General features: G+C 37.1%; 1 protein-coding gene across 1 annotated transcript in view; it reads left to right on the top strand.

The window, feature by feature from the left end:
- CASD1 (CAS1 domain containing 1) overlaps nucleotides 1-13,809 on the top strand; it is a 54,351-nt gene that overhangs the window by 8,350 nt on the left and 32,192 nt on the right. Inside the window, exons 2-3 of the mRNA XM_059396838.1 lie at nucleotides 96-192; nucleotides 766-886. Coding sequence (XP_059252821.1) covers nucleotides 96-192; nucleotides 766-886 — 218 coding nt within the window. The remainder of the gene's footprint in view (nucleotides 1-95; nucleotides 193-765; nucleotides 887-13,809) is intronic.

Below are 13,809 nucleotides of genomic sequence, written 5' to 3'. Positions count from 1 at the left end.
GCATTTTTTCATCTCAGAGAGCTTACATGAGGTCAGATAATCAACATACAAAAATATGACTATTGTTTACCACACTGTTTGTTGAACCATTACAGGCAATGATTCATGTGAATACCTTCTCTCAAGTGGCCGATTTCTCGGAGAGAAAGTTTGGCAACCTCACAGTTGTATGATGCATAAATACAAAATCAGGTAAGGTTTCTTCATTTTGTTGCTTGTTTTCTTTTCTAGCATGTGTCTTAATATCTAGTGGAGAGCGGTTACTGAAGCAAAGAAAATACTATATGGTACTTTTCCCTATGATGGTAGAGAATTGCTGACAGAGTGGGGGTGGGAGGGGAGGTGGGGGCGAGCCCAGATGAAGATTCCTGCCAAAAGCATTAGGGAAATAAATTGTCCAAGCTTCTTTAACTTGGGTGAGAGAGAATCAGGCCCAAGGCAGTAAGTAGCCTGTGAGTGAAGGACTGTTGCTTTAGGGCTTGAATATCTACCTCATGGAGTTATTCTGAGATGACAGATACAAAGCACTTAATAAACTTAGAGTGCCTCTTAAACACTTAATAAATGAGGATTGTAATTATTGATTATTGTAGAGTTAGTTTATCGTCCACAGGCTGGTTGGTTAAACAAACTGGGCCACCTATCTCTAAAGCAACATAAGTGTGTGTATGATAATCCTGTACTACTTTCTTCACAAACTATGTGCTTTGAAATGCCAACATGCTGATTTTATTACTGCAATTAATGTTTCTTTGTTGATTTCAGTGAAGCAAAGAATTGTCTTGTAGATAAACATATTGCATTTATTGGCGATTCAAGAATTCGTCAGCTGTTTTATTCTTTCGTAAAAATAATCAATCCCCAATTCAAAGAAGAAGGAAATAAGGTAAAACGTATCTATTCTCTCCATTAGGTTATTGTTTTAGAAGTTAACTAACTGGGTAGTTATAGGAGGAATATTCCTCTCCACATTAACAAAGAGAACTATAAAAGTTTTACTTTGGTTTTGGGAAAGATAGAGGGAAAAAGGGATGGTAGCCATAATGGGGAACATAATGGAGAACACAAGAAGAAGTGGTGGATAAGGTATTAGTAAACCTTTTATACCATAAACTACTAATTTTCAGAAATAGTAAGTTCTTTCCGTAGAAAAACATTTTAGAATTCCTTAGAACACTAAGAGCAAATATCCCTCATTCTTCTTTTCATATTTTGCCATATTTCTTTTTAATCGCTTAAAAAAGTGATGATAATCTTGTAATCTTTTAGCATGTACAATTTATGTCTTGCTTCTTTCCCCACCACTTACCATAATTCACCATATTATTATATAATCAATATAAGTATCTTCATAATGGCAATGTGTTATTGAGTGGATATATGTATAATTTTATATAATTTTCTTTTCTTTTTGTAATTTTCTATTTTTTCTTAATTTTACAATTTAAAAAAAGGACATTCTTGATTACATTTTTGCATGAAAACTCTGCTTTTTAGATTATTTCTGTAGAATTGAATCTCTGTAATGCAAATATTAGGTTAAAGAATACAAACATTTTTAAAGCTACTGATTAAAGCACTAAACTATTTTAATTTACACTGCTATTAGCAATGTCCATCAGGACCTAATTTTCTGCAGCTTTGCTGGCACTGGGCAATTATACTGTATACATAAAACAACAATGCGACAAATTTCTGCTCTTTTTATAGAAAATTTCTGATTTTAAAAATGTATCTGTCTTTGAAAACTAACAAGAATGGATCTCCCTACATATATTTGTTAATTTGTTGATTAGTTAATATTTTGTGGATTACCTCATCTTGTCTTTCTTTTTATACATTTTTAAGTGATCCAAAATTCCAGTCCCTGTCTTCAACTGTGGATGATTGGGAGTGGGTGATAGCAGGGAGAGAAAAGTAAAATACAAGAAAGTTTAGAATTGTAGGGGGAATAGGTAATGATTTTATGATGAAAATCTGCTTGTTCCCCTCAATTAGCCCTGTGGTAAGGAGTTGAAAAGTGAGGGACTTCCCAGCTAAGTATGTATCTAGTCAACATAGTCACTACATCCTTGGGAACTATTCCTGTGAGAAGAGTCCATTGGCTATTCAAGATTTTGTCTGCTAGGAAAGGGTAGTATAGATTCTAAATTTGAACAAGGGTAAGTGATAAAGTCCACTATTCATTTATTTTGATATCTGTAATTGTATTTTTCATTTGTATTTATATACACAAAATTATACAGAAAGATTTAAACTATTTAATGATATGAGATTATCATACTTTTAAAGTAAAATACTTTCAGTGAACTTGTAAAAAGTAAAGAGATTTCTAACTTCAAAGAAGCAGTTTTAATATTTCTAGGCTAGTATGAATTTCTGAAAATTAGAATAATGGATTTGGCAGCAGTTAGTTAAAAAAACTATGATTTAGTTTACAGCCAAAAGTGGGTACAATATGGTACATTGTTTCAGAACCCTGGTTATAACACAAGGTTTCCAGTCTTTATTTTCTGGAGGTGCTCAGTTAACCCACAATTATCAAACAAGATACATTTAAATTTGTGTGCATTTAAAAAAGAAACAAAGACAGTTTGTCATAGTCTAAGAGAGACAGTTGCTGAGAAACTAGTTCAAACTGCTGGTGGAACATTTGCCAAAATGTATTTTACTTAGTTCCCTTGTCTAAACACCTTGAAGACAGAGATAGTGTATTATCATTATTATTTTTAAAATACATTTCTTGTATCTTACAAAACCTGGCATATTGGAGAGGCTGATTATTATTATTTTAGCCTTGGTATGGGTTTCTTTGGGAAGAGTAGGAGTATTGAAGATAATTCATTTGAATTTTTCTTCTCCGTGTTGAGGGAAAAAAAAAAAAATGAGCTGTAGAACAGGACTCTTTTCTCAAATTCCATTTTGTGGAAGACTAGTTCTACAAAAAGCTCTGGTCAAATAAATTTGGGCAGAGCTGGACATCATATCTCCCTTTTAGATGGTTTTACTTTAGTCTGGGATATTAAAAACTTGAGAAGTCTTGCAGTAAATCAGACAAACAAACAAACAAGAAAAGCTCTGTTTGTGTTGCTTTCAGCCAGAGTGCAAACTAGATACTCTGGGGGCCCCTTGACCTCAAATCAGCTAGATCCTAGATTAAAAAATATATACTTGTTGATGTATTTCTAGACTTTGAGGAAATGGGAGACACTCCCCAGAAAAGGAACAAACCATGAGTCAAAACCAGAGACGGGAACAATAATAGCACTCAGTGGAGGTTCAGGCTGCCCTGAAGACAGATGCCAAAGGCTGCAATGCTTTGTATGTAGAAGGCAAAGCTTTGGGCCAGCAGATTTCTCAGTGGTAATATTGGAAGCCAGAGGACACTAGAATAGTAACTTTAAACTTCTAAGACAAAGGAAATTTCAATCTAGAATTGTGTACCGAGCATACAAATGTCTATTCTCAAAATTTAGAACATTTTCAGATAAACAAAAGCAGTAAGGGTTTACTGCTGGATAGATTTATAATAAAGGATTTTCTAAAGCATAAATGGAAGAAGGGAAATAATTCAGAAAAAATGATCTGAAATATAAAAAGCAATGGTTAGAGAAAATCCTAAGGAGGTATGTAAATCAAAAGTGTATAAAATTATATCTTTTTACACTTTTTATAAAAAGACCGTATTAATAATAGCATGTAAGTTCAGAGGGATATGATCACAAAGTTTTCTTTTTTTTTTCTTTCTTTTTTTTTTTTTTTTAAAGATTTTATTTATTTGTCACAGAGAGAGAGAGGGAGAGAGGGCACAGGCAGACAGAATGGCAGACAGGGGCAGAGGGAGAAGCAGGCTCCCCGCTGAGCAAGGAGCCCGATGTGGGACTCGATCCCAGAATGCTGGGATCATGATCTGGGCCAAAGGCAGCCGCTTAACCAACTGAGCCACCCAGGCTTCCCAGATCACAAAGTTTTCTAAAGTTCCTCTTTATTCTTTTAGGTATTATCTTACTTTAGAACTTAAGTTAAAGATGATAGTAAAATATCAAGAGCAAGAGCTAAAAGGATAGAATTAGGGTGGATGAATTCCAAACCAGAAGAAGAAAAAAATTAAAACCAAACTCCTCTAATGCCAAATATATGTCCCACACATACATAACATGCACACACATGTATATGCTCATACACATGTGTTCGTATCTACCTATACTAAACCATACATGTACATGTAAAAATCACTTTTTATATAGATTCCACATATATTATAAAAATGTGTGAGGGAGATAGAAATCAAAAAGTGCAATGAGAAAAACATTTATAATAAAAAAAAATGCAAATAGTCTAAACTTGTCAAGTAAACACAGATTTTCTGATTGGCTTTAAAAAGAACTTTCAGCTGCTTAAAAAGACATATCTAAAACAAAAAGCTATGGAAGGTTTTAATTTAAAATGAGAAAAGATTTACTAGACAAATAAGAAAGATAAGGCATATTAATGTAAGACAATAGATTGTAACGCAAAGTGTTATTAAAGATACAGATACTTTTTAATGACAAAAGTTTCAAGTCACTAAGATTTTACACTCGTGGGCATAAAATAAATTAACCTTAAAGTGTATAAAGCAAAATTAATATAATTACAGTGAAGAGTTGACAGATCCTCCTGAATAGACCAATATCATATCAAAAACCTCCCAAAAAACAAGAGCCCAGGACCTGATGGATTCCCTGGGGAATTCTACTGAACTTTCAAAGAAGAAATAACACCTATTCTCCTGAAGCTGTTTCAAAAAATTGAAGCAGAAGGAAAACTTCCTGACTCTTTCTATGAAGCCAGCATTACCCTGATCCCCAAACCAGGCAAAGACCCTACCAAAAAGGAGAATTTCATACCAATATCACTGATGAATATGGATGCTAAGATTTTCAACAAGATCCTAGCAAACAGGATCCAACAGCATATTAAAAAGATTATCCACCATGACCAGGTGGGATTCATCCCTGGGCTACAAGGATGGTTCAACATTATCAAATCAATCAATGTGATAGAACAGAGTAATAAGAGAAGAGAGAAGAACCACATGGTCCTCTCAATTGATGCAGAAAAAGCATTTGACAAAATCCAGCATTTGTTCCTGATTAAAATGCTTCAAAGTATAGGGATAGAGGGAACATTCCTGAACTTCATCAAATCTATCTATGAAAGACCCACAGCAAATATCATCCTCAATAGTAAAAAGCCTGCAGCCTTCCCGTTGAGATCTGGAACACGACAAGGATGCCCACTCTCACCACTCTTGTTCAACATAGTATTAGAAGTCCTAGCAACAGCAATCAGACAACAAAGAGAAAAAAAAGGTATCCAAATTGGTAATGAAGAAGTCAAACTCTCTCTCTTTGCAGATGACATGATTCTTTATATGGAAAACCCAAAAGACTCCACCCCAAAACTACTAGAACTCATACAACAATTGAGCAACGTGGCAGGATACAAAGTCAATGTACAGAAATCAGTGGCTTTCTTATACACTAATAATGAAAATACAAAAGGGAAATTAGAGAATCGATTCCATTTACTATAGCACCAAGAACCATAAGATACCTGGGAATAAACCTAACCAAAGAGGTAAAGGATCTGTATTCGAGGAACTACAGAACACTCATGAAAGAAATTGAAGAAGACACAAAAAGATAGAAGACCATTCCATGCTCTTGGATCGGAAGAATAAACATTGTTAAAATGTCTATACTGCCTAGAGCAAACTATACTTTTAATGCTATTCCGATCAAAATTCCACCATTATTCTTCAAAGAGCTGGAGGAGATAATCCTAAAATTTGTATGGAATCAGAAGAGACCCCGAATCGCTAAGGAAATGTTGAAAAACAAAAATAAAACGGGGGGCATCACATTAGGGATGCTTCAAGCTTTGCTACAAAGCTGTGATCACCAAGACAGCATGGTACTGGCATAAAAACAGACACATAGACCAGTGGAACAGTGTAGAGAGCCCAGATATGGACCCTCAACTCTATGGTCAAATAATCTGCGATGGGGCGCCTGGGTGGCTCAGTGGGTTAAGCTGCTGCCTTCGGCTCGGGTCATGATCTCAGGGTCCTGGGATCGAGCCCCGCATCGGGCTCTCTGCTCAGCGGGGAGCCTGCTTCCTCCCTTCCTCCTCTCTCTCTCTCTGCCTGCCTCTCTGCCTACTTGTGATCTCTGTCTGTCAAATAAATAAATCTTTTAAAAAAATAAAATAAATAAAAATAATCTGTGACAAAACAGGAAAAAATATACAGTGGAAAAAAGACAGTCTCTTCAATAAATGGTGCTGGGAAAATTGGGCAGCTATATGTAGAAGAATGAAACTCAACCATTCTCTTACACCGTACACAAAGATAAACTCAAAATGGATAAAAGACCTCAATGTGAGACAGGAATCCATCAGAATCCTAGAGGAGAACATAGGCAGTAATCTCTTCGATATCAGCCACAGCAACTTCTTTCAAGATATGTCTCCAAAGGCAAAGGAAACAAAAGCGAAGATGAACTTTTGGGACTTCATCAAAATCAAAAGCTTCTGCACAGCAAAGGAAACAGTCAACAAAACAAAGAGGCAACCCACAGAATGGGAGAAGATATTTGCAAATAACAGTACAGACAAAAGGATCTATAATGAACTCCTCAAACTCAACACACACAAAACAGACAATCATATAAAAAAAAATGGGCAGAAGATATGGACAGATATTTCTCCAATAAAGACATACAAATGGCTATCAGACACATGAAAAAATGTTCATCATCACTAGCCATCAGGAAAATTCAAATTAAAACTACATTGAGATATCACCTTACACTAGTTAGAATGGCCAAAATTAGCAAGACAGGAAACAATATGTGTTGGAGAGAATGTGGAGAAAGGGGAACCCTCTTACAATGTTGGTGGGAATGCAAGTTGGTGCAGTCTCTTTGGAGAACAGTGTGGAGATTCCTCAAGAAATTAAAAATAGAACTTCCCTATGACCCTGCAATTGCACTACTGGGTATTTACCCCAAAGATACAGATGTCGTGAAAAGAAGGGCCATCTGTACCCCAATGTTTATAGCAGCAATGGCCACGGTCACCAAACTGTGGAAAGAACCAAGATGCCCTTCATCGGACGAATGGATAAGGAAGATGTGGTCCATATACACTATGGAGTATTATGCCTCCATCAGAAAGGATGAATACCCAACTTTTGTAGCAACATGGACGGGACTGGAAGAGATTATGCTGAGGGAAATAAGTCAAGCAGAGAGAGTCAATTATCATATGGTTTCACTTATTTGTGGAGCATAACAAATAGCATGGAGGACATGGGGGGTTAGAGAGGAGAAGGGAGTTGGGGGAAATTGGAAGGGGAGGTGAACCATGAGAGACTATGGACTCTGAAAAACAATCTGAGGGTTTGAAGGGGCGGGAGGTGGGAGGTTGGGGTACCAGGTGGTGGGTATTATAGAGGGCACGGATTGCATGGAGCACTGGGTGTGGTGAAAAAATAATGAATACTGTTATGCTGAAAATAAAAAATAAAAAAATAAAAAGTCTAACCATAAAATGAAAGATGGATAAATTCCCATACCTTATGATTAAGAGAATCTGTTCATCAAAAGATACCTTACAGGGGTGCCTGGGTGGCTCAGTGGGTTAAAGCCTCTGTCTTCAGCTCAGGTCATGATCCCAGGGTCCTGGGATGGAGCCCTACATCAGGCTCTCTGCTTCCCCATCTCACTCTGTCTGCCTCTCTGCCTACTTGAGATCTGTCAAATAAATAAATAAAATCTTAAAAAAAAAATACCTTATAGAAGAAAAAGCAAGCTATGAACTAGAAAATATTTATAACATACATCCAAGACATACAAGGATTCAGAAAAAAAAAAAAAAGAAGACAATTCAGTAGGAAACAAAAGAAGAAAAGCATGACCAGGCATTTCAAAGAAGAGGAAACATAAATCCTAGTGTAAATCTGAAAGGTGTTTAAACATTTCTAATTTGGGAATTTCGAATGAAGATCATAGTGAGATACCATTATATACCTACTTTAGTGACAGAAATTAAATTTTACAGTGGCAAAAAATATGAAGTCTGTCAAGATTTATTAAAGATTCTGTATCTCAAACTGCTGGTGAAAGTATAAATTGTTAGAAACACTTCAGAAAATAACATCCAGTATCATGTGAGGGTGTTCATTTGTATAGCCTGTGAACCTATAGAACTATTATTAGGGAAACTCTGATTATTCGTTTATTAAGAAACATACAGGAAGGTAACTATCAGTGCTGTTTATAATCTAGATTTGGTGCATTGTAGTAACTGGCCTAGACTCTACAAAAATAATAAACTTAATATTTGATATATATAAATACAATAAATTGATGTACAAGAGTTTTATTTTTTTATTAACATATAATGTATTATTTGTTTCGGGTACCGGACTCTGATTCATCAGTCTTACACAATTCACAGCACTCACCATAGCACATACCCTCTCCAATGTCCATCACCCAGCCTCTCTCTATCTCCCATCACCCTCCACTTCTAGCCACCCTCAGTTAGTTTCCTGAGATTAAGAGTCTCTTATGGTTTGTCTCCCTCTCTGGTTTTGTCTTATTTCATTTTTTCTTCTTTTCCTCTGTGATCCTCTGACTTGTTTCTCAAACTCCACAGATTAGAGAGATCATTTGATAATTGTCTTTCTCTGGTTGACATTTTGCTTAGCATAATACCCTCTAATTCCATCCACATCGTTGCAAACAGCGAGATTTCATTTTTATGGCTGCATAATATTCCATTATATATAGATTTTTTTTTTAATTTTACTTATTTATTTGAGAGGGAGAGAGAGTGGAGAGGTCAAAGGGAGAGCAGACTCCCCACCAAGCAGGGAGTCCGATGTGGGACTTGGTCCTGGGCCTCCAGGATCATGACCTGAGGAGAAGGCAGTTGCTTAACCAACTGAGCCACCCAGGCTCAGTTTCTTTTTTTATCTTTATCCATTCATCTGTCTATGGACATCTAACCTGTTTCCATAGTTTGGCTATTGTGGACATTGCTGCTATAAACATTAGGGTTCATATGCCCCCTCGGGTCACCTCATTTGTACCTTTCGGGTAAATACCCAGTAAGTGTAATTGCTGGGTCATAGGGTAGCTCTGTTTTTAATTTTTTGAGGAACCTCCATATGGTTTTACAGGGTGGCTGCACCAGCTTGCATTCCCACTAAGAGTGTAGGAGGGTTCCCTTTTTCTGCATCTTTGCTAACATCTGTTGTTTTCTGACTTGTTAGTTTTAGCCATTCTAACTGGTATGAGGTGGTATCTCATTGTGGTTTTGATTTGTATTTCCATGATGCTGAGTGATGTTGAACACTTTTTCATGTGTCTGCTGATCATTTGGCTGTCTTCTTTGTAGAAATGTCTGTTCATTTCTTCTGCCTATTTCTTGACTGGATTATTTGTTCTTTGGGTGTTGAGTTTGGTAAATTCTTTATAGATTTTGGATACTAGCCCCTTATCTGATATCATTTGCAAATATCTTCTCCCATTCTGTCATTTGTCTTTTGGTTTTGTTGATTGTTTCCTTTGCTGTGCAAAGCTTTTGATCTTGAAATCCCAGTAGTTCATTTTTGCCCTCGTTTCTCTTGCCTTTGGTGATGTTTCTAGGAAGAATTAGCTGTGGCTGAGGTCAAAGATGTTGCTGCCTGTGTTCTCCTTAAGGATTTTAATGGATTCCTGTCTCACATTTATGTCTTTCATCTATTTTGAGTCTGTTTTTGTATGTGATGTCAGGAAATGGTCCATTTTCATTCTTCTGCATGTGGCTGTCCAATTTTCCCAACACCATTTGCTGAAAAGACAGTTTTGTGTTTTGTTTTGTTTTGTTTTTTCCCATTGGACATTTTTTCCTGCTTTGTCAAAGATTAGTTGACCATAGGGTTGAGGGTCCATTTCTGGGCTCTCTATTCCATTGATCTATGTGTCTGCTTTTCTGCTGGTACCATACTGTCTTGATGATTACAGCTTTGTAATAGAGCTTGAAGTACAGAATTGTGATGCCATCAGCTTTGCTTTTCTTTTTCAATATTCATCTGGCTATGCAGGGTCCTTTCTGTTTCCATACACATTTTAGGATTATTTGTTCCATTTCTGTGAAATAAGTTGATGGTATTTTGATAGGGATTGCATTGAATGTGTAGATTGCTCTAGGTAGCATAGACATTTTCACAATATTTGTTCTTCCAATCTATGGACATGGGATGCTTTTCCATTGCTTTGTGTCTTTCAGTTCTTTCATGAGTATTCCTTAGTTTTCTGTAGTACTATGTTGAAGAGCAGTGGTGATTGTGGACAGCCCTGCCATGTTCCTGACCTTAGGGGAAAGGTCTCAGTTTTTCTCCATTGAGAAGGATATCCATTGTGTGCTTTTCGTAGATGGCTTTTATGATACTGAGGGATGTACCCTCAATCCCTACACTGTGAAGAGTTTTTGTTTTTGTTTTTAAAGATTTTATCCACTTATTTGACAGACAGAGATCACAAGTAGGCAGAGAGGCAGAGAGAGAGAGAGGAGGAAGCAGGCTCCCCGCTGAGCAGAGAGCCCAATGTGGGGCTCGATCCCAGGACCCTGGGATCATGACCCAAGCCAAAGGCAGAAGCTTAACCCACTGAGCCACCCAGGCACCCCTGTGAAGAGTTTTAATCAAGAAAGGATACTGTACTTTGTTAAATAATTTTTTCTGCATCTATTGAGAGGATCATTCGATTCTTGTCCTTTCTTTTATTAATGTAGTGTATCGCATTGATTTAAATCCCACTTGGTCTTGGTGAATAATTCATTTAATGTACTGTTGGATCCTATTGGCTAGTATCTTGGTGAAAATTTTTACATCCATGTTCATCAGGGACATTGATGTGTAATTCTCCTTGGTGGGGGTCTTTGTCTGGTTTTAGGATCAAGGTCATGCTGGCTTCATAAAATGTGTCTGGAAGTTTTACTTCCATTTCTATTTTTTGGAACAGTTTCAGAAGAATAAGTATTAATTCTTTTTTAAATGTTTAGTGGAATTCCCCTAGGAAGCCACCTGGCCCTGGGCTCTTGTTTGTTGGGAGATTTTTTGATTACTGCTTCAGTTTCCTTGCTGGTTATGGATCTTATGGTTTTGGGTGCATCTAGCTTCCTGGCTCTGATCCCCGGGAGCTCTGCCACACTTAGGCACCATGGTCTTTCTGTGACACTGAGGACCTGAGACCATACTTTCCCCACAATGTTTCCATCCTCAGCTTAGCCACTAGAGTGACATCCCTCACTGGAGCAGACTTCTAAAAGTTCTACTTTTGTGCCCCACTGCTCTATCACTTGCTGGGAGTCAGCTGACTGGAGACTCCCTTCCCTGCAGTCTGTCTTCCCGTATATCACCTCAGATCCACTTCTTCACATGTCCTGTCTTCCAGAAAGTGGTTGCTTTTCCGTTCCTAGAATTGCTCCTATTCTTTTCTTTGATCTCCTGTTGAATTTGTAGGTGTTCAGAATAGTTTGATAACTATCTGGTTGAAAATTGGAACCAGACAAAATTTAGGTCTCCTACACCATATTGCTTGCCCTCCACTCAATGTAGGAAGGTTTTAAAAGGCCAGGAGTTGCTCTAGATTATAAATGATTAAAGAGACATGATAACTAAATACCTTATTTTAATTGAATTCTAGATTAAAATAGAAGAGTGGTAGAGAGGACATTATTATGAAATTAGGGAAATTTGAATGTGGACCATATATTAATATTTTATCAATGTCGAGTTTCTTAGGTGGGAGTATAGTATTGTGGTTATATAAGAGAATATTTATGTTCTTGGGAAATGCATGCTTTATGTATTTAAAGGTGAAATGCTGGGGCACCTGGGTGGCTCAGTGGGTTAAAGCCTCTGCCTTTGTCTCAGGTCATGATCCCAGGGTCCTGGGATGAAGCCCCACATCGGGCTCTCTGCTCAGCAAGGAGCCTGCTTCCCTTCCTCACTCTCTTTCTCTGCCTTTCTCTCTGCCTACTTGTGATTTCTGTCAAATAAATAAAAATTAAAATTTTTAAAAAAATCTTTAAAGGTGAAATGCTATGTCTGTAGTTTATTTTCATAGGGTTCAATAAGAGAGAAGCAATGTATATGTCTCTGCAGAGAAAGACAAAAAACCTAGTACAGAAAATGTAAACAGTTGATAAAGGGTGATTGGGGTGTTCATTATAATTTTGTCATTTTGCTCCCAGTTTGACATTTTTAAGTTTGACATTTTTCAAAATTAAAAGTTGGAGAGCAAGCCAGTTACATGAAACAATATATCATTTAAGGATGTATATCCATGTGACAAAACAATATGATAAAAGAGAAAGCAAAATATAAACGAATTTCAAAGTAGTGGTTCCCTTGGGTGAAACAAGGAATTAAAAGGAGAGGTTCATGTAGATCACTCTGTCTTGGTAATGCTCTGATTTGTGCCATGGGCTCATGAGTGCTTATTTGTTTACTGTGCTTTGTGATTATATTTGTGACATTGTATATATCAAATGTTCCATTAAAATGGTAAAGGAAAAAAGAGAGAGATTGAGTTGAATTAACTGAGCTTTGCAAAAGGAGGAGAAAGAAAGTTCATGACATATTAGTTCTCTGAAGAAAAACCTCAACAAGGTCAGAATGGGATAGTAGGAGGAAAACACACGTGTGATTTTGTCTAAACCAGTATTTCCAATATATATGGGATCAAGGAACCTCTTTCATAGAACACACCTTAAAGTACCATTGGTCCCAAGAGTCCTTTTGGGAAATGATGCTTGAATTTTAAATGTTAGCCTGCAGATAAAAGCAAGCTTTAGTTCACAGAGATATAAATATAAACTCTATTTGTCTGCTTAAATTAATGAAGACATTTCAACCTTCGTTTTAGGAAGAGAATTCGTTTCTTTATTTTATTTTACCTCCACCCCAGCCCACCCTGGATTTCTAACTCTGAAAGGATTTCTATTCTTTATATGGAACAGCTTGGTTACAAGAAGGTGTCTCCAAACCTTACTTTTTGTCTTCAATTGGACCACTTATGTCCAGTCTTCAACTGGAAACCCAAAATAACCTAGAGTCCTGGATGTGTGCTTTTGTTCAGACAGAGCTGGTACTAGTACACTGGTGAGAACAGACTAGTTGTTGCTGCAGCAACAAACCACTCTACAGTCTTACAAAATGCTTTTCTCACTTAGTGGTGCATGTGATAGGTGGGCTGGCAGGAGGCTTTGCTCTATATCCTCAATCAGGGATGCCTGCTTGTTGGAATTTGTACTTTCTTCTAGTTTTACCATTTGAAACATTCTCCCTCTGCAGTCTCAGCATTAGGTTAAGCCAGAGACTAGAGAATTGCCCTGGGAAGTGGAAGGTGACCCACATCACATCTAAGCACATAACATTGGCCAGAACTAGTCATGTGGCTCTTTCTAACGGGCATCGGGCCTGGGATGGGGGTCGGGGACTGAGATGAGATCAGGAAATGCAGAGGAGCAAACCATCCCTGCCATAGATAATACTAGGACTAAACTGGAATGTGGCATTCTGGGCAGAAAGGTAATTTATTAGGCATGTTTACATATTTGTTTGCTTATTCGTAGTTGAGGTTTTATCTTTGAATTATATCATAAGTGTTAAAAATCACATAGAAACAATGTGGTATCACTTATTTTTTGGTATTCTATGCAGGTCTTTTCCCCTTCAGGTTGAATATAGTTAATTGAGATGTGGTGCAT

This window comes from Mustela nigripes, chromosome 4, assembly GCF_022355385.1.
Source record: "Mustela nigripes isolate SB6536 chromosome 4, MUSNIG.SB6536, whole genome shotgun sequence".
Classification (NCBI taxonomy): Eukaryota; Metazoa; Chordata; class Mammalia; order Carnivora; family Mustelidae; genus Mustela; species Mustela nigripes.
Note: the sequence above shows the minus strand (reverse complement) of the source record. Positions and strands in the feature narration are given on the sequence as shown.